Source organism: Sceloporus undulatus, chromosome 8, assembly GCF_019175285.1.
Source record: "Sceloporus undulatus isolate JIND9_A2432 ecotype Alabama chromosome 8, SceUnd_v1.1, whole genome shotgun sequence".
In the NCBI taxonomy this organism is placed as follows: domain Eukaryota; kingdom Metazoa; phylum Chordata; class Lepidosauria; order Squamata; family Phrynosomatidae; genus Sceloporus; species Sceloporus undulatus.
In genome coordinates this window covers 16,086,171-16,111,259 of record NC_056529.1, presented here as the reverse complement: position 1 = coordinate 16,111,259, position 25,089 = coordinate 16,086,171, and the positions used below count along the sequence as shown (strand labels likewise).

At 38.9% G+C, this 25,089-nt stretch overlaps 1 protein-coding gene across 4 annotated transcripts in view; it reads left to right on the top strand.

Moving 5' to 3' along the window:
* RPGRIP1L (RPGRIP1 like) overlaps window positions 1–25,089 on the top strand; it is a 66,891-nt gene that overhangs the window by 24,262 nt on the left and 17,540 nt on the right. For all 4 annotated transcript variants that reach the window (XM_042438581.1, XM_042438582.1, XM_042438583.1 and 1 more), the window contains exons 11-22: window positions 66–172; window positions 482–532; window positions 2,631–2,810; window positions 4,313–4,430; window positions 4,976–5,428; window positions 7,567–7,703; window positions 8,440–8,803; window positions 10,278–10,477; window positions 10,868–10,951; window positions 11,346–11,426; window positions 12,513–12,675; window positions 15,140–15,234. In XM_042438581.1, coding sequence (XP_042294515.1) covers window positions 66–172; window positions 482–532; window positions 2,631–2,810; window positions 4,313–4,430; window positions 4,976–5,428; window positions 7,567–7,703; window positions 8,440–8,803; window positions 10,278–10,477; window positions 10,868–10,951; window positions 11,346–11,426; window positions 12,513–12,675; window positions 15,140–15,234 — 2,033 coding nt within the window. The remainder of the gene's footprint in view (window positions 1–65; window positions 173–481; window positions 533–2,630; window positions 2,811–4,312; window positions 4,431–4,975; window positions 5,429–7,566; window positions 7,704–8,439; window positions 8,804–10,277; window positions 10,478–10,867; window positions 10,952–11,345; window positions 11,427–12,512; window positions 12,676–15,139; window positions 15,235–25,089) is intronic.

The following is a 25,089-nucleotide window of genomic DNA, read 5'->3' as shown; positions in this document are numbered from 1 at the left end:
TCTTGGGGTGTGTGTGGGTGTACACACACATACATACACATACATATTTGTCTTTTGCTCTGAAGATCAAAATGAAAAACTGGCCCAGGAGAAACAAGAGCTACGCTTGCAGTATCTGGAGCAGAAGCAACAGCTGGATGAATTGAAAAACCGTGTGAAGTTTTTCACCAAGGTGAACTACTATTACTACTACTACTACTACTACTACTATTCCCCCCCCCCAAAAAAAATAGTCCAGAAAGAGAAGGATGGAGGTAGGGATCAGCTGGGGGTGTAGGGTGGTGTGGGCTTTCTATATTGTAAATGCAAATACTTCTTTCTTAAAAGCTAAAGAATGCAGGGATATGACAGAGTTTACTTATTCATGATATCTATCTAAATGTCATGTTCTGGTGTGAATGCACTATATATATTCTCACTGTCTCTTTCCATAATTCATTCTCCTCGAACAATGCCTTCCTGTTGATTGTCTCTGTTTCAGGAGAGCAATGTTGACGTGGCTGAACTCAGTGAGGCTCTCATGCTTATAAAGGTAACTTAATAGAAACTGTTGATTGCCGCCTTTTCAAACTCTCCGATCCTCATGCAGCGTTGGTCTCACAAGGCCCATCTTTTCAAGAGAGCCCTTTCTTGTGCTCTTTTCACCAGCTAATGCTTCTTGCTTGTACGTACCAGTTAACATCGCTCTTCCGTTCCATGGAAAAAGAAAGCTGGAGATGGAGAGTGAAAAGATGGCAGGGTGGAACTTTTTCAGGTTACGTGCATATTTCATTGCAACATCAAAAGTGAATTAACCTTAAGCTTACATGGCTTTGCTTTAAAGTTTCCCTCCCTCCCCTCTTTGGTTTAGAGTGGTAACAGTTGCCTTTACTGTTTTCGTGTTGTCCCACTGCAGGTCTGATCAAAACAACTTCTTGTTTACAGATTTTGAAGGATATAAAAATAATTCTGTGAGATATAAAAGCAGATGCCAAACTAAAGTGTTAACACTTTGGAAACATAAGCATTTTTTCTCCTCTCTGTACCCTAACATCTGCTACTTGCTTATTTATAAAAGCACAATGTGGGGAAATGCATTTTCCCCCTTGCACCTAGTTTGTCATTCCACTGTTTACAACAGAATTGCAGTGATGTGAAAGAGAATAGAATGAATTTAAAAGGTTGGGTTTCTTGCCTTATGTTCTTTAGTAGGTTTCCTGCCCTTACTGATAACATTTCTAGAATTATTCAACAAATGTAGATAAATCACACTTTTGTATAGTACTATTTCTCATGGCTACCATTACCATAGCAAACACAGATTTCTCTCTGCATAATTTTGGGGAAATAATACATGAATAAATAATATTTAGTGTTTGTATAGTGGTTAGAGTATCCAAAACTGTCTGCATACAGTATCTTGTAATCATTAAACAACCTTCTAAGATGATGTTGTCTATATCAACCCTATATACCAGTGTTGCAAATGGCAAGTCAAGAGACTCCGGTTGAGAAGGCTGTCTAAAGGCACAATTTTAAACATGCTTATTTAAAGAGTAAATCCCACGAAATACAGTAGGACTTAATTCTGAATAAATATGCACAGGATTACAAAATTTGTGGCACAGGCAACATTTCAAGCCAGAGACTTTTTCGGTTTTAGTTCAGGTTGCAACAGAAATTCACAGTGGTATAAGGTAAACTACATGGGAGTAAGTTCTGTTAAAGTGTAATTTATTTCTGAGTAAACATGCATATGTTTGTTGCTTCCAACGCTTCGGCTGCATCTGCGCTGCAGAAATAATAGAGTCTGACACCACTTTAGCTGCTGTGGCTCAGTGCTTTCCAATTCTGAGAAATGTATTTTGTTGTGACACCAGAGTTCTCTGACAGAGAAGGCTAAATGTCTTACAGAAGTACAGATCCAACTGTTCCATAGCATTGGGGATTCTCAGATAAGGGATGCTCCATCATGTTCCTGTCCTTCCTGCTCGATCGTGGACTTTCAGATGGGATTCGTGCTTATCCTGTCCAGGAAGCGAGATTGATGATGATTGCGCCATCAAATGAAGTCATGCAGATCATGTAATTATCCTGCCATTAACCTGTCATTAAAGCGACATTGGCTGGCATTTTGCATCAACAGATGTTTGCGTTAATGCAATGCCACTTTAATGACAGGTTAATGGCGGGATTAGCACTATGATTTGAAAGCTTTTCACGCCATGCCAGTCATGGACAGGTTAAGGGCGGAATAAGGGTTGGGGAGCAATCCCATCCCTATCTTGTCCCCATGTGAATATCTCCATTGAGCCATGGCAGTTAAAGTGGTGTCAAACTGGATTATTTCTACAGTACTGATGCAGCCTTAGTCACTAGTGACACATCAGCACTTGCTGAGGTGACCAACTCCCTTTGTACCTGATTGGGCATATTTCTGAATAAAGATGTATAACATCAACCAGCAAAATGAGATTATTAAGTAGTTGTAAGTTGCTCTCATTGTCTCCCATGGAGCATTGAGAAACTGACAGGACTGGTGTCTAAGCGTAGATTTATTTTAATGCAGAAAAAGAAAAGTCCATCTGTTTCAATTAAAAATGAAACTTTTAAAAAATCTAATTAGCATGCTGTCAACTTTTATGGCTTAGGTTCGTAGGCAGCAGGCAAGTGGAGACCTCTCATTTTTGGAGAAAGTAGACGACGATATCCAAAAAGATTTGGAGCGTTCCATGCGTGAGCTTCAAGCAACCCATGCAGAAACTGTTCAAGAACTTGAGAAGACACGAAATATGTTAATTGTTCAGCATAAAATTAACAAGGATTATCAGGTAGTTAATTCTTTTACTGTGCAGTTGACTGCTAGTATCTCTCATTTTTGGTTATGGAGGTGTGGTGATAGACTCTGATTATTAAGATAAATGAATCTAAGATTTCATGTGGTAACTGACCTAATCTTAATTAGCTGAAGTCAATCAGACTGAAGTTTGCAGTAAGTTCTTTATTCTGAAATCTCACTCAACTCTTAACAATCGTCACTAAGAAATATTTTTTTCAAGCCAGTCAGAAGAGAGACCCGGAAACAGTTATAAGCTGGCCATATGTTTTGTAGAGAGATTTGATATGTTGAATAAATACACCTCAAGACCATTAATTCATTCAGATAAGCATCTGATTCACTGAAGCCAAAAAAGAAAGAAAGGTTTAAAAACCAAACTTAAAAGGAAAAACTAATGGCACAAGAATTTGACTGTACAACCAAGGATTAAATTTACCCAAGATGTGGTCAAACAGGGATTTTGGCCTCTTACATTCATCTGTGTAGCCCTTTTTATTCCAGCTCACCACAGTGAAGAGCTGTCAAGCAAACCAAGTAATTATGTGATCAAAATATCCGTAACTATTGATGTTGAAACCTGATTATTTAAAAACCTTGGATATGCAGTGAAATTTGTAATGTAGTGTCTCTCACTTCACATCTCCCTGCAGTGAGTAAAATGGGAGACATGTACAGGGTCACCCATCTCCCCACACACACTCTCCAGAAAATCACAGGAGAAAGCACTCTCTGAATAGCACCTCAGTCTCCTCCATTCTGTTACAGAAGCAATTTTCACACAGATTCTACACAAATATGCATATTCATTTATTATACTTATAGTATTAAAGAATTGTAGAGCCTAAATACCCTAAAGGTATCAGATCCAGTCTGATCTTGGAAGGAGACCATCAATGAATACTAGGTGCTGTAGACTGTATTTCAGAGGAAGGAACTGGCAAAAACACCTCTGAGTATTCCTTGTCTAAGAAAACCCTATCAAATTCATGGGATGACCATGTCAACAGGTATCTTGAAGGCATATACACACACACTGAAGTCACATACACACACAGAAAGGTTGGAAGGATTGTAATGCATGGCAAGGGGTTGAACTGGATAGCCTTTGTGGTCTCTTCCAATTCTGATTCAAAGGGCCATCTAGTCTGCCTCCCTACCAGTGCAGTTAAAGCATGCCTGATGGACTGCCATAAAACCTCTGTTTAAAAGCCTCCAAGGAAGTAGGAACCACCACTTTTCAAATATTCCACTTTGAAACAGCTCTTACCATAAGGAAGTTCTTCCTAAAAATTCAGTTGAACTGATTTCAGAGATGACCACTCGAAGAACGACAGTTACAGGAAAGCAACCTGTCCTCCTTATAATTTGAATCAATTGGTTCAGATCCTGCCATTTGGAGCAGGAAAAAAAAAACAATCTTGCTTCATCTTCCATGTGATAGCCCTTCAGGTATTTGAAAATGGCAGTCATATCATCTTTCTTTCCATTTTTCAGGCAGAGGTAGAATCGGTGACACAGAAAATGGAGGCTTTACAGCAAGATTATGAATTAAAACTGGAGCAGTATGTCCATCTTCTTGATGTTAGGGCCGCACGTATCCGAAAATTGGAAGGTATGTTGATAAGAACTCCTTTTTCAGTGGCTGACGCCATTTCACCTGTATCAGGATCCTAGAGCCTGCATGCTTGACAACTGGAGGCTGTGAGAGTGTTCCTCTCGAGCTGGAGAGAAACATTTCAGGCCAAGCCTGGGTTGTGGGCATAACACAGACCATTCTTTATCTTCTTAATTTTTGCAATGGCAGCTGATTCTAGTTGCAAGTGAACTACAACTGAGAAATGGTGGGTTACTCATGCCATCAGGTGACTGATGTCTTAAAATGGGATTTAAAAGAACAAATATTCCAGGACATAGCCTAGTATTTTTGTAGTGCCTCACAGTCAACTGAGTGTCTGGGTTGTTTTGGTTTTTTTTTACATTTCCTCAGATTAATAGAACAGGAGCCATGTTCGTTGTTTTGAACGGTATCATTCATTCTGTTTATATTCTGTGTTAGCCATGCTAACATCTAGAATCATCAGATCTGTGGGAGTTTGCAAGGAGAAAATAAAAACTACAACAGTTAAATCATGTGCTCATCCTGTTTTGGTTTTGCAGCCCAGCTGAAGGACATTGCTTATGGCACCAAACAATACAAGTTCAGACCAGAAATCCTGCCTGATGATCCAGTTGATGAGTTTAATGAAACTGCCCACTTAGAGCGAGGAGAGAACTTGTTTGAAATTCACATCAGCAAAGTGCAATTTTCTCCAGAAGCTGCCAAGTCTTTTGGAGACCAGGAGCCTGCAACCTTCTGTACCTATGCCTTCTATGATTTTGAACTTCAGACAACCCCAGTCATCCGGGGCCTTAGCCCAACCTATAACTTTACATCTCAGTATCTCGTACGGATGGATGACTTCTTTTTACAGTATCTGCAGAAAAACACCGCCACACTAGAGATCCATCATGCATACGGCATGGACTTTGAGACAATCGCTGCCTGTCAGCTTAGATTCCATGAAATATTGGAAAAGAATGGCAGGATCTACAGTTCAGCCATTTTAGTGGGTGAGTCTTGATCATGCCGGTTGCAATACCAATCTGTGTGTTTATTCAGTGTTTATCACCATGATGCCTTTTAAAAAATGCATCAAGCAGCCTGTGATAGAAGAGAAAATGACTAAATCTTGCTTTCTAGGGTGAATGAATATTTCTTCATGTTGAGACAGAAGAAAAGAGCATACCAACTCAATGCTTTAAAGTAGTCCATGGATTAGAATAATTCCTCATGATGTAATGCAGTAGTAGGCATTGTGCATCCTGGAGGATCAATTTTGTTGCCCCTGAAACACCCACCAGTCCTCCAAAACCCCAACCCCCAATTTTAAAAAAAGGTTGGTATGATTTTCAAGGAACTTTTACCCCAAACTATGCATAAAAAGCCCCAAATGCATGAAAACATGGGGGAAATATCCACCTCCACCTTCACAAGCACCCCAGAATCCTGTATTATCCCCAGATACCTCACATTGACCCTCAGCCCCATGCAGTTGCCAACTCTCAAAATGGCAAACTTTACTGTCTTCTATGCACTATGTGTTTTGATGTTAATACAGAAAACCACCATCTGTTATCATTGATCAGATTGGTAGATCCAAGGTCAGCACACAATAAAATACTGTACTACTGAATCATCTGAAAAAAGATGAACAGATGTCTCTATTTGTTAATTATATGTTTGCCAATATTTGTGTTGAAACATTCCATGTGCAGGCGAGGTTTTGTTTCAGTAAATCCTACGAAAATATCAGATATACATTATAGTTATCATATTTCCTGACTATTGATGGCTTATGCAGTCACAGCTGCAGTTAAAAAAAATATGTCCTAATTAAAAACATCAGTCCTATTAACAGTAAATGTAAAATAATCTTAAAGTTACAACCCTGAACCATTTCCTGTTGGTACATCTGTAATAGGGAATTGTATAGACTTGATCTGCACTCTCAATGGGAGTAATTTACAAGTAATAACCGAGTTCATTGATTCATTCAAATTGAATGGGGAAGGGAGGGAAAAATCAAGCGTTGATCATGCTCACAAGCATGTCAGAACAAAACAGCCTTCATTGGCCTCAGCACCATCAAGGAAGAGACAAACTGTATCTTCCAGTTGAGGAACTACATAGCTTCAGGTGCTACAGTTAAAAAGACCTCTCTCTCTCTCATTTGCCCATCAATCTTTTCATCTTTTATTGAAAACATTCCCATAATTATGTAAGAGCTTATGCAGGCATAACATTGTGTGTGTATATGCCTTCAAGTTGCCTGTCGACTTAGGGCAACTCCATGAATTTCATTGAGTTTTCTTAAGCAATGAGTAGCAATAGTAAGTTCATCTATATACTGCTTATCAGTGAACTAAGCACTCCCTAAACGGTTTACAATGTGTAAGCTAATTTCCCCCTACAAGCTGGGTACTCATTTTAGTGAACAACAGAAGGATGCAAGGCTGACTGGACACTGGAGCCTCTGGGATCAAACTCACAACTTTGTGACTTGCAGTACAGGTATTTAACCACTGTGCCACCCGGGCTCCTTCAAAATACTCAGAGGTGATTTTGCCTTATTAGTTCCTAAACCATTATTAAGCAAGAGACAGGGCTGGCTTCCAGTACTGGAGTAAGGGGAGATCTAACTTTTGTCTTTGCATGTTGAGGAATAGAACATAATGCCATCAGGCCCAGCATGAAGTAAAGCTTGTAAAGCACTTTGAACTTTTCCATTAATAGTAAAATCCATTTCCAGAGGATCTGTTTCAATTTTTTTGTATGCCAAAATTATGATCTTTTTAGACAGTCCGTTCAAGGCTCTGGTGTCCCCCTCCCTTCAACTTCTTCCATTTTATTAAACATCTTGTTCAATAAAATAGTATACTGTCAGATCTCCTTCTGCAAAAGGTTACTTAACAGTTCATCTGAGTTTCAAAGTTGAATGTAGCTGCCAGACTTTACTGTGAAGTATTGGCTTTTCTGTGCTTTAGTGGAGTGTCTTATTACCAAATACAGTGTAAATTATTCTGAGGATCTTTGGATTGTTCAGTGCAGTGGCTGAATTGGGAGTGGGACCTCATTTGCTGCCAAAACTGGATCAGTGTTTGGCTCCCTAATTTTGTACAATATATCATACAGTATGTTTGCTTTTTAGGTGTTGGAAGAGAGATCCCAAACTATGGCACATTGGAGTACTGGATCAGGTTAAGAGTTCCTATGGACCAGGCAATCAGACTGTATAAAGAACGAGCTAAAGCTCTTGGATACATAACAGTGAACTTAAAGGATCAGGCAAGCCTAAGAATTCTAATTGTGTTTAATTAAGTTCGTAGACATTGGCCCGATTCTGTTTAATTTCCTACAGCCACTTCCAAAGAATGGACTTTGATCCATAAGGGTGCATACTTATGAGATGTCTAGTTTTGCCTTTGTTTAGTCTTGCACTTGTCGATCTATTCACTCATGTGTCATTCTTGATGCACTGTGCAGAAGTTCTAACGTGTGTGTTTTCCTACTGAACAATTACACTAGTGTAGTTGCTCCTACAGTTCCATCACAGAGACCAAAAAGTTAATAACTTAGGATGTAGCTGTGTTAGAATCTTCACTGATGGGAACCTGTGACATAGGAATCTCAATGATTCACCTGGGTTTACTGTTGTTTGTGGTTGTTCATTGGTTTCCCTTGAAGAGGAACAGGAACAAGGAAAAGAGTAGGGACACTTGAACCAGAAAGAAGCAAAGACAAATTCTATTTGTGGGTTTTCTTAGTTTAAGATGGAAAATTTCCAAGGTGGCTAGATTCCCACTCGCTGTGATTTCCATGACCACATCTCCATCAGTTTATCCAGAAGAAGGTTACTTTTCCCTCCTCTTCCCCCAGCTTAAATTACTCAGCATGTGTGGAAACGTGCAAGAGATGGGCCCAGAACATTGTAACACGTCGCTCTGGAAAACAAAAATACAATTTAAAAACATTCACCTATCAAACAGGTATTAATGGGTATTTCCCTCTCCTGTTAAAACAGCCAGCGCTCAGTCCTGCCCAGGCCAGCCCTTCAACAGATGGAAACTTAAATGAGCTCCATGTTACAATAAAATGCTGCACCAATCTGAAGTGCCGAACAAGTGGCATCCAGCCGAATCCTTATGTTGTCTACAAGTTCTTTGATTTCGCTGACCATGATACTGCCATCATTCCTAGCAGCAACCATCCACAGTTTGCCGATCACATGTGCTTCCCAGTGCCAATGAATGTGGACCTTGACCGCTACCTAAAAGCTGAATCCTTGAGTCTGTACGTTTTTGATGATAGTGAAACAGAAGATGGAGTTTACATAGGAAAAGCAAATGTGCCTTTAATTTCATTAGCACATGACAGATACATTTCAGGTAGGAGCTTTTCCCTTTGGGGGGATGGGTTAAAGCTGTATAATACAGTATCACTTGGATATTCAACAGGGACATAATTGAAATACTGGTTCATTGTTTCTTCCTTAGCTTACAGTAGCAGCAGTAGCATACATTTTTATTATTATTATTATTATTACATTTTATTTATAAAGCGCTGTAAATTTGCACAGCACTGTACATTTCATGTTGGTTTTCTTTCCTCTTAGCCTATACCAGGTTTTGGTTTTTCTTATGTGGGTAAAGGAGGTTAGACCCTGGAGTCAAATCCAACCCTCTTGGGTCCCATAAGAGGACCTCTTACAACATCCAATTTTTACAAATTTTAAAATGAGGAAAACAAAGTTGAAAGACCTTTCCTGAGGCTTATGTTATTAACAGAAACGATCCTAATGCTAAAATGAGCTGTCACTTTGATCCCACCCTTTTCCCTTGGGTCTATCCACCACTAGTTTGTGGCCCCCAAAGAACGTCTCTGAAATTGAATTAGACCCTCAGACTGAAAGAGGTTCCATACTGTTAGTCTACACTGAAATGAATGGCAGATGATCCAGCTGTTTGTGTTGCCTAACCTATTGCTGGTCTCTGAGTCACAATTGTAGCCAATGAACATGAATATGGTGCTCATCCCTGGCACAGTGGGAAGAAACATTTGATATTGCTGGGCTCCAATATCAAATAGCCTGAGAAATTTTATTCAAGAGTACTTTACAGGTGCCATCTATTTCCATGTAACTTGTGCAAGAGACGAACTGAATGTGCCATAAGACTAACGTCTTAAGCTTATTTACATGGAGATATATTACAATGAAGAAACAGTGAGGCTTACTTGGAAGTACATCAATAATGGTCATAACAGTTACATTTCAAATAAAGATAACTAACTACACTACTGTGGGGTTATGCTGTAAAATTACTATAGGGTAGCTTTCAGTCGGAGCATGCTCATTTTGTCCATTCTATAACATGGGCCTACTCCATTCCAAACAGTGTTTGAGGCTTCAGAAGATGCAAATGCACAAGGATATTTCCTTGATCCAAATGAAATGTCAAATATATCCATTGAAAACACAAAGCCACACTCAAGAATCTAAATATGATGATGCAGAACCACCACTGCTTTCCAGTTTACTTTATTCTTATATTTTTTTACTTTCTTTCAAAACCTTCCTCCTACTTTTTGTAAGAGATCTCAAGGTATAGAATCCATATCTGGGTCTGATGAATGGCTGTGTTATGGTGCTGGTTTGTCATTTTAAAGGTCAGTCTTTAGAGAACGGAAAGGCAGAGGAGAAATAATGAAACAAATACTTTCAGGTCCTACTTCATACAGCATCCAAGTCAGATGAGAAAGGTTTCATCTTGTTTGAGAAAATCATTGTTGCAGCTGTTTATTCAACACACTGAACCTTAGGAAGATGAAGTCATGGATTTGCTCTTATATTTGGCTTTTCAGGTACCTTTGAACTAAAAGATTATGATGGCCACTCCACTGGTACAATTAGCATTGAGATGAAATGGAAATTTTCCTATCTGCAACCACCTGGTTCAATTGTAGCAGCAGACCTTTCACATTACATCCAGAATGAGAAACCAGTGAAGGGGCAAGGGGAAGGCCCTCTCCTGGTGCCTCCAGTCTCTTCATCAGCAGTGGTGGTATTATTATTATTATCATTACTATTATTATTTACCTGTACCCTGCCTTTCTTGTACCTTCTTTACTTGTATCCTGACCAATTTTAGGGGAAGAGGGGAGTCCGTTGTTCTTGTGTATAAATTGATCAATTTACAGATTGTTAATTTGACAGTTCCCTGCCCTCTGGTTTACAGTCTAAAAAGACATGGCACAAAAGGAGAAGGAAATGACAGTAGAGAAGGGGATCAAGCCCAGCAGATACTGCCAGTTTGTCTCTTCCTCCTAAGCCAGACTGTTAAGATTCAGGAAAGGCCTTTCATCTTCCTCTGAGCCTAGGCATGGTTCAATCCTAGCTATTATGTGTTTCAGTGAATAACTGCTGATTTTGACTTGTCTCTGTCATTCCTTAGAGGCCACAGCCGAAACCTAGACAGCGTACAGCTGCAGCGGACAAGAAAGTGTCTTTTGTAGATCTTGCTGCATTGCCAAATCCGGTAAATATAGATTTTCTTCCATATGTATGTTTGTATTGGGTTCTGTGTTCTGAAAGCAATGTTAGGCCACCTGCAGGAGAGACTTTCATGAACATTATACAGCCATTAGATGGTTCTTCCTCTGATCACCATGCTTACCTTAGAAAATACTTAACAGTAGGTTGTCTTTGAGTGTATTGATCTCATGGTATGCCTAATCCTCATCCAAGGCGAGGGAATGGAGTATGATGCGGGTGGAGGTGGGTATATATATATTTTTGTGTATGTGTTTACCCAAATGGTTTATTGAAAGTAACTACATCTAGAAAGCAAGGTCACTGTATGCTTTATTGAATGTATTTCATGTTACAAGGTGTGAGAAACTCTTTTCTGTATTTTAATTCTAATGATTTAGAGCCCCATTCCTGAAAAAGAAGATAAAAAGACTGAGGAGAAAACTGAAAACGAGAAACCCATTGCTTCAGACATTCTGCAGGTATGAAGTAAAATAAATTCCATAAAACTTCAAACTAAATTCTGTTTGCATTTCTCTTTTTATGTAGAGGTGAAGACACTAACTGGTTGTGTAATCTATTCATTAATTTGGGATTTCAAAGATTGGTTTTCATTTGGCCCCAGAGCTGTAGCTTGGAATAAGTGACACTATTATTGGAAATGTTATTCTTATGTTTCTGAGTTTGGTGACTTTTTCTTCGAAATACTGCATGGCTTGCCTACAGCATTTGATAAAGGTAATTTATTATCTTCTTTAAATATTCTCAGGGTAGTCATCTGTGTAGTATATTATGCCTGAGTATCAACTTGAATCCAGGAAGATGAAAGGGTCTTAACAGATAGATTTACCAGAATAAGGGTAGGAAGTTAGAACTGTACCAATTTACTCCTTTCCTCTTTCATGGCAGATTTGACCATGCACAAAGAAAGTTACGTGATTTGACAGGTTGTTCTTAGTTACAGAAGAGAAAGTAATTTTCTTCTTCCCCTGAATGGATTCTCCATTTCACAGGCAGCTCAGAAATGCATGGCAAAAATTCGACAGGAGAAGGAAAAGCAAGGCATTGCAAACTGAATGCTTTAGTGAATATTTTTATACAGGTTTACGAGACATGTCATGTTACATATTAAAGAACCAAGAGTGCAGTGCCAAGACAGATTAGGGTTCATGGAGTCAGCCTCTACAGCACTTTAAGTATGGGCTGCAGTCCAAGTTGGGAGTTGCATTCACAGCACAAAACATTCTTGATGTAGGAATGTGGAGTGTAGGATGAGAGATTCTCATGCATTTGAGCATACCAAAAACGCAGCAAGCAAGTGGGACTCTTTTGCCACCCCAGATTTCAGACTCCTTTTACAAAGATGTAAAACTGAGTTGTCAAACTTAGCAGCTTGGAAATTGCTCTTTAAAAGTAAAAAGTTGGTTTATAAGTTGCCTTTAAAATAAATGCTAAATGTAAAACTAAATGCTAATTGTAACCCTCATCTTCCCCCTATCCCTAAAAGAAAGAAAGAAATGGCTACAAATATACAAAGCTTTGTTTCTATAATTCTTATATTTCTCAAGGCCAAACCAGAAACTGAAGCAGACGACAAAACAAGTCAGTCTGCAAGTAAAACTCAACAGGAACGTGATGATCCTTCTCAGCTTTCCGAAGGCCAGTTAGCTGATCAGAGCTCAACTTCTTCAGGAGATGAAACTGAAATTACTGAGGAATTGGAACCAGAAGGTAATTATTTGCCTACACTACGTGCCTTAGCCTCACTCCTTATTAAACATATGGTGTTGACAGCAGAAGTAGCTTCAGCAGAGGGGCCACTGTTTAGATCTCCTTCGCAGCTACAGCCAAGTTGGGGTTGTTGGCATGTTAATCTAAAAGAGTAACTTGCAGCTTTGTAATAATTGACTAAGAAGGGGAGGAGGAAATCCTATCTCTAACCCTGATCTATAAAATATGAAAGGGAACTGGCTTCTTTTTCAAAATGTATTTATATTCTTTCTCAAGAAGAGAGATTACTTTTTTAAAGAATATTTTAAACCAGGTGCTCCTTCTGTCTGTAGATAGCAGCTACCCTTAATATCAAAGAAAGAGGGAATCTCAAGTAACAAGAGGCTAGTGCATGCCTTATGACAGTTGTCTAGATCAGTGGTCCTCCAAGTTTTGGTCCCCCATTTGTTTTGGACTTCAGCTCCTAGATGGCCAAGCTAACTTGGCTAACAGTCAGGAATTGAAGTCCAGTTCATCTAGAGGACCAAAGGTTGGGAACCACTGTTCTAGATGAAAGAATCTCAAAGCAAAGAATGTAAACTCCCATGTCACACAGTTGCCCTACTTTTTGTGAAAGCTTATTGTCCAAGAAATGAGATGTGGGACTCTCTAATGCCCTTGATATTAGACTGTCTTTGAAGGCAGTTTGGAAATTTTAACTGGTGCAAAATTTGGCTGACCAGATACTAAGGATGGCTAAAAAGTCTGAATTTTTGGCACAAAAATTGGTTGCCAGAACATTTTTGGTCCATATTCAAAGTGTTGATGTTATCCTTTTAAGCCCTGACCATGTTTCCTTAATGACAGCCTTCACAAACATCAGCCTCCTCATACACTCATAAGCCACCCGATAAAACTGTTCAGAACAGAGAGCATGAGAGACAGGGCCTTCTCACTGGTAACACCATAGTTCTGCTTTCCTGCTGATCAACAGTTTATCCCGATAATTATTGGCCTGTACAAAACAGCCGCGAAGATTTAGCTCTTCAGTCCAATCTATCCTTATGAATATGATTAGTTTGTGAAAGTCACTGTTTTTATTTTCATACACTTGACTGATGTGTCTCGTTGTAAAGGATTTCACTCCTCTCTGTACATCACTTCATGAGGATGTATGCCTAAAAAACAGCTTCAGAACAGTGGCTTCTGAATTCCAGTATAATAGCTCAAAGGATAAATTGCCATGAGTCAGTGTTGCATAGCAGTGGACACACTTAAACCAGACTTTGAGGTAATAAAGGGATCCAGTCATATTAAGCTATTACAGTATCTTCACTACCATGTGATAAAACAAATGAACCAGTGGTTATGGAAGGAGAGTATGGGCTGGCTCATCCATATATATCCCTTTTCCTCATCAGTGGAGCACTTACATGTGTGAATGGGAAACAACACCAATACCACTTTCATATCACCAAGAAATCAAGTGATGAGTCTGCAAACCAGCCCCATGCCTCTGCATTTAGAAATAATTCCTTTAGTAATAATGAACCCAAAAGTAATCCAGAAGGTGGGGACAGTTATCATTCTCCCATTCTTTCAAAAACATTTGCAAAAGGACTAGTTCTGAGGGAATACACTGTCAATGTAATTGCTGTGAAATACATCATTGCCAATCATCTCAACTATTTTAAGTGCTGGTTTTGTGTAGTAAATTATTTTGTCATCCCTGGGAGGCAGGGACAGTGACCACGCATTTGTATAACCATCCAAGAAGCTATTTACAAGGTTATAATTGCCCCCAAGTAGGGGATCTTGACTTGCAGGGTCACCATTGTTAATGCAGTTGGTGATGAAGTAATAAATCCTGATTGCAAAGTAAAACGCAAAGACTTAGTAGAGACCATCCTTTTCAAATTATGTATGTATGCAAACAGTTTGTGAGTGGCAAGAGGAGTAACTTATTGTTGGGGCACTTCTGAGTACACTTTTGAGGAAGACAGCCATGTGGGATTCCATGCTAATCTCATCTGAAAACTGATGGGAAGCAGTGCAGATCAGCATATAGGAATCAGACTGTCCCCTGAACCAGATTAACCTTAACACATTCTGAGTCTCGGGAAAGTTAATTTCCACAATTCTGTACAGTTTAGAAATCCGTACTAAATCTCTGTTGTTGCTATTTAAAATCTCTTTCTATAAGCAAGTTGGTAACCTCACATCTCTCCAAATGCCAAATCAAAACAAGGCCTGACAGAGGAATAGGGTGTTTCTGCAGACCATTAAATGAGCATTGATTGTTCAGTGTCATGTTTTATTTGCAAGGAAAAGAAATTGTGCATCATTACTTCAAATTGTTTTTGCTTCTTACTGGGTAGTTTTTACTTTTACTGCCTGTTTGCTTTTTATTGTCTTTTTAAAATAACCTCAGCTAGATGTAATGCTATTTAATTATTTGTTCATATTTTGATTGTTATTGCAACAGAGCAAGATGAAAGACATGTGAGTGATGCTGCTGAATCAGTGACTGACAGTGATGACTGTGTTGTTCCGAGTCCAGTCTCCACAAGCCTTAATCAGGTTAGTCAATATTTCTGAAGAAAATAAATAGATGTTTCCCTTATGGGCCTCTGAAGGAAAATAAATACATTCTCCTTATGGATATAATCAAACATTTCATTAAAAGTGGCCATCTCCACCTACACAGTGATATTGCTCTAAAACAGCAGGGGTGGAATATGGCAGATCTGGGGACAGTCACACAAACCACCAAAGCTGCAAAAAAACAAAGCAGAAAACACTTGGAAGTATCCTAAAGTCCACTTCTGGTTTTGGAAAACTCATATTTTTCAATGTTAAACAATGTGGGTGAGGGGGAAGATTGTGATTGTTTAAAAGTGAATTGTTACTCCTGGAAGCTTCTAAAAGAGATTATTTGGGGCAGAAAAACAGCGGTCTGGGGAATGTGGAGGGATGAAGTGTCAGAAAAACAGCCTGGCAGAGCACATTTGGTCCCAGGGCTACACATTGTCCATCTCTTCGCTAAAATAACAATGATTTTTTTTTTAAAAACAGAGTACTATTTTAAAAAAAATTATTCATGCAAAAGTTAACAAAACAAACAACAGTTCAGTTTAAAAAGACACAAGGTTAGAATAATATAATACACAATTAAAACATTGTGGAAAAGATAAAACCAGCTAAAAATGCCACCTCATCTTTTTGCCGCATAAATTGTAAGCCAGAGGCCTGCTTGAATTAAAAAAAAGGTCTGTACCTTCCATCAAAAGGAAAGCAGAGAAGGAGCCAACTCAACCTCCCTTGGGAAAGAATTCTATAATTTGGGAGTAGCCACCGAGAAGACTGTCTCCCATATGCTCACCCCCAACATGCTTGTGATGGTGATGGGACCAAGAGAAAGCCTTCCTCCCAAGATCTGAGAACATGGGCACGCTTGTACAGGGAGATATTCTGCACCAAGCTGTATAGGGCTGTAAAGGTCATAACCATCATTTTAAATGGACCAATGGACAGTAAAGCTGTTTCAGTGGGTGGGATGAGGGGTTATGTTGCCGTAACCATCCCCAGTCAACACCCTGGCTGTAGCATTTTGGATCAGGTGTTTGGGAAAAATACCAGTAGTGTGAATGCTGCTGCTGCTTTACTTCAGGGAATAGTTTTGTGTCCATTAGCATTTCATACAGTCTGTCATCTTCCAAAATCTGGCCATGGTTTTAGCATTCCAGAGTGTGCCTACAGTGATTGATACCGACCCGATGATAGCCCTCAGACGCTAGCTTAGAAAGTAATGCATGTGCAACATCTTTAGAGTGTGACCAGCTACATTAAGCAATGTTTTGTGCTTGATTGGCTTCTTGTCTATTCATCATCCCTCGCAAGGATTTTGAAATGCTGCCACCTCTCCAAACCAGAGAGAGAGAGAAAAATCGTTTTAATAGGTGGAACTGTATTATGATTAACTGCATATTCAGTGCCATCAGATTCTTTTAATCTGGAACAATGTGAGCCAAATAGGAAAATTACTCATTGCCAATGAGCCCTGCAAAAATACAGCTGGGACTACAAATCTCTAGCTTTGTTGCACTCTATTATAACCAGAATGATTTAAGGAGACTTAAAAGATCTTGGCACCTCCGGAAAGGGGTACGTGTGAGAGTGTGGATCCTTTTATTTCTGTATCTCCACTTATCTCCGCTCATGGAGAAGTGCAGTGATGAGCCAGGAGGAGAAAAAATTTAGAATATTGGAGCTACTACAGTCTGAAGACCCTTAAACCTTTCAGGAAAGCATCTCATCTCAGTGTCAAGGACAAGCCAAGAGCCAGAAATGGTGTATATACTGTATTGGCATGGCATCTGTTAAGGTTCATTGGCAATAATTACAGGGTTCATGGTACAATCGCCCCTCCTAACTTGCGGATCTAAGATCCGCATCCTTGAATATGCGCGGGGGTGACTTCCGCTATGTACAGTGGTGCACGCGCACAGGGATGCACCCCATCTAAACCTATGGGGCTTCAATAAGCACAAGCCTCCATTTTTGCAGGGGGTTCCGGAACAGATCCCCCGCAAAAAGGGAGGGCCAACTGTATTTCCTTGAGTTTGATATTCCTCCTTTTTAAACACAAACTGGTATGTTTATTTCACATTGGACACAATGGTGCTCTTTTGCAGAGCTTGGGAAAGTTACTTTTTGAGCACATGTCCTATAATGCCCAGCAATACAGCTAGTGACCATGCTGGATGAGGTATTCTGGGTTATATAGTCCAAAAATTGTTTCCTTGTTCTGCATTTGTTCTTCATTCTGCAAATTGTTTCCCTGTTCTGCAATTGCCCAAACAACTTTTGGACTATATAACCCAGAATACCTCATCCAGCATGGTCACTAGCTGTATTGCTGAGGATTATAGGACATGTGGTCAAAAAGTAACTTTCCCAAGCTCTGCAAAAGATCACCATTGTGTCCAATGTGAAATAAACACATTGGACACAATGTGACCTAGGACCATTGCATGAAAGTAAGTTCATGGAGAATTTTCCATTAACGGGGGGTAAGTAATTTTCTGATAGGCTGAGGACACAAACCATGACACACGGATTTATCCATCATGCCAGTAGTTCAGACAGGATCTCAAAATTCCAAAAATGTTATAACCACTATCTCCAACCCCTCTGTCCTCAGCTTTTATTTTCCTGCCTTGCCAACCAGTCAGACAATTTTCCCCTCTTGATAATCAATAAGTTAGCAGTAAAAATAGAAGGATTATGTTTTCTAAGTTTTATTTCAATAAACCAGTACTAAGCATGTGCCTCATCTGTCTCTTTGAAATCAATAGGAACTGAGCACCATTTAACATAGACTCAGTATCGAACTAAACCCCACTGAGGGCTCTTAAAATGAAAGACAGGATTTGCTTCCACCTAACAGCCCCAGTTCAACTGTTCATGAGATACACATAGGTTTCTAACATTCAGGAGGCAGTTATTATCCTGATCCTTGATATATTTCAGTGATATTTTATTTAATTAATTATTTCAAGAGCTTGAGGACCTAAATGTATTTTCCAATGTCACTTCCAATCACTATAAAAGCACTGTAAAGTCTCTTCAGCATCTAAAATATGAAAACCAAAAAAGCATTATAAAAACAATTCCGGCCAACCATCTCAGCAACAATCATTGGAAACAGATTTACATAAAGAGCAGTAACAATCTGAAAATGAGCTCGCTGTCTTATTTAATGTAGACTGAAATTAAACAAGGAGTTTAAGGCTGACATGGAAGTAAACAAGGAAGAAAGCCAAATAGATAAATAGATAAATATTTATAAATACATAGATATGGGGCCCCCACTGAAATGGACCTGTTGTTTGCATTTCTGGGGGCTCTTTCACACTACACGGTTATAGCACCATTGTTCCACTTTAACTGCTGTGGTTCCAACTTGTGGAATCCTGGATTTTAAGTTTCAGGAGGTATCTAGAATTTTTAGCCCAAGAGCTCTTCTGGTGCTCTGATCTAACTACAAATCCTAGGATTCTATATGATGCACCCATCAAAATTAAGGTGGACTCATAGCAATACAATTATGCACTGTGAAAAGGGCTGTAGTTTAACTGATTCTACTGGTACACAGGGCCTCGCTAGCTGATCTTAACAACGCATATGGATATAAGCAGTCTTTCAGGTACTCTTTCTCCAAACCATTTCATTAAATCTTAATATGTTTAAATACTGACTTATGCCAAATTGGTGTACAGGTCTGTTCATCTCAGCACTGTTTCACCTAACAGGAGATTTCCAATATGTCATCCTGCTAACGGAGACATTTTCTGTGTCTGTTTTAAGGGTAAAATATCCAAGCTTAAATCTTCTGTGCCACCCCTCCCTCTTGTTATAATTCTTGGAGCCATTTGTATAAGTGCTTGCAACATTAACTGGTTGGTTTTCAAGCCCAGGGCTGCTGAGGGTTGTGTTCTTACAGCTAGGATCAGAATCTTCCCATATAAGAAAGCCATTTCTCAAGGAATACCTAGTTGGCTTTTCGGTGAAAAATTAAAGTGAACATTTGTTTAAGACCCAGTTTCTTATTTTATTTTTTTAGCAATAATATAAATATCCCTGGGGCTATCCAGATTTTGTAAACACAGCTTCCGATTTTATCTGGAGATTGCCTCGCTAATTATCCCATGAATCCCAAATCGCACACCGCATTGTTTAAGCCACTTAAGATTATGCTGCTCCCTTTTTGCAAGTGGCAAATCAGACAGTCCATGGTTTTTCCTTAGTTATGGTGATCATAAAGGGAATCTTAACCAAAAAAAAAAAAAGATGCCCAGGATTTAGCTATCCAACTCAGCTTTTCTCTCTCTTTTTATTCTTGTCTGTTATGTATAATTAATCATAGATTACTTCATTTTGTTTCATTGCATTTACAACATTTATGAGCTTCGCTTTGTCGGTAGGAAATGCTTGTCCCCTTCTTTTTCCTTTCCAAAGTGGCGTAATTAGTGTTAGCATCTTTTTTAACAGGCTACATAAAGTTTAGTGGCTGGATTAAATCATGTCATTAACATAATGTGCTATACAATTTGCCCCTATCTCTTTTCGTTTCCACTACATCAAAGTGCCACAGAGTGCCAACGTAATTGGGCCTTGCTAGCTTGTCAGGTTGAGTCAAGATGATGACTGGTGCTTTTGCTAAAAAAGCTTCTAGGCATGATAATTAATGGAAGGGGGAGGCAAAAAAAAAATCAGGGAAATGTAAAACTTTGGACAGTTCTTTATGAATATTTCATACTTTTTGAATAATCAGAAGTTAACATTATCAATTTGATGTATAATACATTGATTAAAAGCCTTGTTACAGGCCTTCGAAATAGACATCAGAACTGGAAAATTTGCATTTGCTTTTGCAAAAGTCTAAAAGGGAAATAAAATAAAATTAACAACTGCTTGTTCTCATCCCTCTACCTCTGCACTTGATCATTTTGAGTAATAATTTAGCTTTCAATTATCACAATAAAATGTTACTGCTGTCAGCTCCCAAGTTATCTTCAAATGTGCCCACAAGGCAAATCTTAGCAAAACCAATTTATTCCATGGTGGTCTCATTTTCCTCTAGGTGTGTTTACATCTTTTCTCCCTTCATTATAGATAGTCTTTGTGTGCTTTTCTTGCTCTAATAGCAGTTTAGTGAAAACTGTCATAATCACTTTCCTTAAATTAAGATCTTAGGGGTCTTAATTAATTTTGACATTTGGTATTCTTGAAAGAGCCCAAGTCAGGCTCTCCAGGTGGCTTTCTTTATCCTGTAGAGGACCATATGTTCTTTAAAGAAACAACAAGTAAGTCAAAATACCTAAAATTCAAGGGGAAGAGAATGACTGCCGTTTACCATTTGGGGTTCTGGAGTTCTTTTTTATAATAGAGGAGTAGTGTTAAAATCTCCCTGATCAAACTACAATAAAAGTGGGTGGATGAACAAGCTGGTGAGGGGGATGGTTTACAATTTACAAATTCTACAATGAGAATAAGGTAGTGCTTGGTGGACGTAACAGAGTCCTTGTTGCCTTGGCTGTTTCTTAGTTTGTCCTGAGAACATTTCTGAGAGTGTAATTCCACTCTCAAAGAACATGCAATATAAGTTGACATTTTGTTTTAAATAAAAGTACATTTTCTCCCTCCACCTATAAACAGGTGCCATTTTTCTGTTTCACATGCCTAGTTTGCACTACCTGGCAGTAATTCTCTGAGGTTTATGACAGGAGTCTCCAAGATTTGGAGCAGGATTCATAGGTTTTGCCTAGAGATGCAGGGGATCAAACTTGCCAACTTTTGTATACAGAGCATATGGTCTGCCACTGAGCTATGGCTTCCTGCTGCTCTTCTGACAATAACCCTCACCTTCATACTTCTTTTAAAGAAACATCCTCCAGCACAATTCCAAGAGTGTCGTTGTCATTAACTGCCATCAAGTCGACTTCAGTTTATGGCAACCCCATGAATGGAAGACCTCCCTCCATCAACAGCCCTGTTCAAGTCTTGCAGACTCAGATCTGTGTTGTCCTTGACTGAGTGGAACCTATGTCTATTGCAATCTTCGTCTTTTCCTACTGCCTTCTACTTTACCAAGCATTATTATCTTTTCTAGGGAGTCATGTCTTCTCATGATATGGCCAATGTACTACAGTCTCAGTTTCGTCACCTTAATTTCTAGGAAGAGTTGAGGAAAAAGTTCCTTTTAAAGTACAGTGCGTAAAAGGAGATTTTGAGATAATGCCTAACTTTATGCACTGCTACCTTGTAATCAGTCCCACTTCTACTTCTGAGTAGGATATGAGACTCTTGATCATCTATCTGTCACCACACACCGATTTATTCCACGCGACCCAGTGGGAAGTTACTGATGGGCTCAACTTAAACTTTCTCCCCCTCTGACTCTGCAGAGACATGCCCTCTGCACCTGGGGAGATGAGAATCCTATGTGCCCAAGTAGATCTTTAAAGAAGGAACCAATCTAACATTAGCAAAGGGGTATCTTTTACATGAAGACATCTTAATTCAGGGTTTATTTAGGAGATGTTACAAAGTGACATTCATATTCAACCAAGGTTAAAAATAACCATAAGCCCCTAACACAACTAGCTACATATTCCTATTCTACTCATGATACAAATGGAGTTCTGAGTCTTGGATGTTCACGGAGGAAGGTAGGAGCCTGAACACTTTTGTCCAGCCTACAGCCAAACATCCCTTAGGTGAGGCAGGTGCCTCACTCACTTTGTTTCTCATTGTCTCATTCTCTGTGCCCCGTGGCACCCTGAGATTTTTCTAGCATCTTACTGGGAAGCATCTCACAAAGCTTCACACATCTGCGCTTGGCAATTCTCTCTCATGATCTCTGTTGCTCCCCCATGAAGCTGAGCCCCGATAAATGTAACTCGAACCAACACATCCTTAACCCTTTGTTTACCTGGAAGAGAGACTATGGCCCCATACAGACAGGCCAAAATAAAGCTGCTTTGGTCACTTTGGAGATATGCTGTTTTAATGAGGCCGGAAGCCACGCCAAAGCCACATTCCAGTCCTAAGGAGTGCAGCATAGCTTTGGCGCAGCTTCTGGCCTCTTAGGATGCAGACATCATTAAAACAGCATACTTCCAAAGTAACCTGAAGCAGCTTTATTTTGGCCTGTCTGTATGGGCCCTACATCCTTCAGCCGTTTTGTCCAGATAATGGAAGAGCCCATCACATTGGCACATGCCATCCAACCTCATGGAATCTGCTTATTCACCTACTTTGCCTACTCCTATGTTACGAGTTCCTCTCCTCCTTGTTTAACCCAAAACAAACATACCTATTTTCCTCTGTCAAAAGTTCTACATATGCATTCTACATTTGGACTTCATTTGTAAACTGCCATCTAGGCACGCGCTGGTTTTGACAGCCCAGTTAAATATTTGGAACAATATTACTCTGAATATCACTTTAAAAGGCTTCTAATACATCTGTACGATGGAAGGAGAAAGGGAGTTGTTTCTAAAGTAAAATTAGACAATAGAGGCAATTTCATTTTTTATGCATGTGAATGTAAAGTGCTTGAGGTTATTAGTTGAAACTGAGTAACCTTTCCAGGCTTTCATCTCTTTCTTTCAAATTTGAATATGAAAAGCACATTCAAGTCAAAGACCATCACTTTAATGACATTTGGCAGTCATTTGATTTATTAGGTTTTTAGAAAAAAAATTCCTTTAAATATTTCATCATACTATGCTAATCCTAGTAATATTGCCTGCTGAAGCCGTGTACCTGTATTAGCGGAGACAGAATGGTGTGGAATTTTCTCTGTCATCCTAGTAAAATTTCCATGAATCTACTGAATAATAAAACAACCTTATTGAAATATTCAGATTTGGGGTTTTAGTTAAGGTGTCTTAGGCTACATAATAAAAGGAAATGCCTTTTGAAGGGAGTGTGGGCAAAGTTACTTCATCAAATATTGAAGGAGGTTGACAGCAATGAGTATTGTTCCCTATGAAGGAGATATATAGATATAAAGATATAGATATGTAATCTCACCCATTGCATTACACAGAGATAGTTGAGGCTTTTCTCAGTTGGTTAATTATAGAATATATGTCTGAAAATACATCAGTTGCCATGTTAAAGTTCAGCAATATTGTATTGATTTACAGTTTGAACGCCAGTCTTTAGAAGCCTAATCCCCTCCATTTTTGTCATTTTAATTCTGTAATTATCACTGCAAGGTTAGTGATTTGAATTTGCAACCAGAAAGCCTTCAGATTCCACACTGGAGAAAGAGTCTTTTAATGCAAAAAGGAATCATAAAAAGGAAAATTAAAAAGAACTTGACAGTTGAGATCTACAAGGTGCTCCATTTGCTCTTTGAAGAACAAAATCTCGTCTTTGAATGTTCCTCCTGCGTAGCCTGATTTTGAAATCATAGTGGTTATACGTTCTTTGAAACCACTGACTTATTCAAGAGAATGTTTGAGTGCTACCATGTTAATATGTGATATGCACACACTTCCAAATTGGGTATGCATTTCAGACCACAAACATCATGGGGTAGAGTTCAGTTTGTATGCATATTTTTGACACATGTCCATCTTACAATGATTTTTCACTATAATCTTCTTATAGTGAAGTGGTCTTGTAAATAGTGTTCCAAAGGATAGTTTTCCATAGGCTCAAGGTGGATATTTTACGAAACGGAAAACATTTCAGAGCCGATCATACTTCATGCTCAGAGTACTTTGATATTTGCAGCAGAAATTTTTTTAAACAGGAAGATCAAGTGTATATACTGAAATGTTTGGGTCATGTGATCAACATATCATGCGATCAATACACCAATGACTGACCAGATTTCCAAATATATCTTGATCAAAGGTTTAGATTTTCAGCCTTCTCCAGGGCGTTTTATATGTGTATGGGGACAGTCAAATTCAATGGAAATTGTAAAGAAAACTCATAGTGCTGTGAATTTTTCATACCTTGATCACATTGGGAACTAAATCTAAACCATTATTTGACACTACATGATTGAACCCTAGCAGATGAGCTCCCACCTCTAGCTTCTCTGTAACAGCCATAAGATTAGAATCATCCAGTTTCATTTACGCTATTTTACTTTGCTCACCAAAGGGTAAACTGTTGAAACTACAGTTTGTCCAAAGACGTTGAGATTTAATATGGTTTTTGATTCTGGTTTCCTTGGATAGTCAAAACAAAATGCAGTACCCAGTTTGGACAAAGTGGTAGTAACCCTGTGCTTGGAAAACCCAAACTGATTCTTCCAGTCCTTGGAAGCTATGCTAGATGGATCTAGATAATACAGATAACACTAAACTGCAGTTTAGGAGAACACCTGAACTTGATAATTTAAAAAATGGAATTTTATATGCCTGGTCCCATTTAAAACCTTTAAGGTATACCTGTAGAGAAGGTTAGTTTATTATTGTATCTTCCATATATATATATATATATATATATATATATATATATACACACACACACACACACACACACACACACACACTCTATCTGTACAAGATCATAGCTTGGATAAGGTGATTGATAGTATAAACATTAAATAATTTGACAGGAAACTAGAGGATGTGGTATCAGTTAGCGTATTGGGAACTGGTGACATTAAGTAGAAAATAATGTATGGGAGAGAGTAAAATTTCTTTTAGGAAAAAGTATATATGGCCCAGAAGACTATTAAAGATGAGAAATTACAGCCTTCACACTTGTGTGATTTCTGTGGATCCATAGATTAGTGCCTTAGTGCATTCTTGCTCATTTAAGGTTCCAGCTTCATTCCTTGGCATCTTTGGTTAAATGGCTCTCAAGCAACAGGGCTGAAAATTGTATTTTCAGCATAAA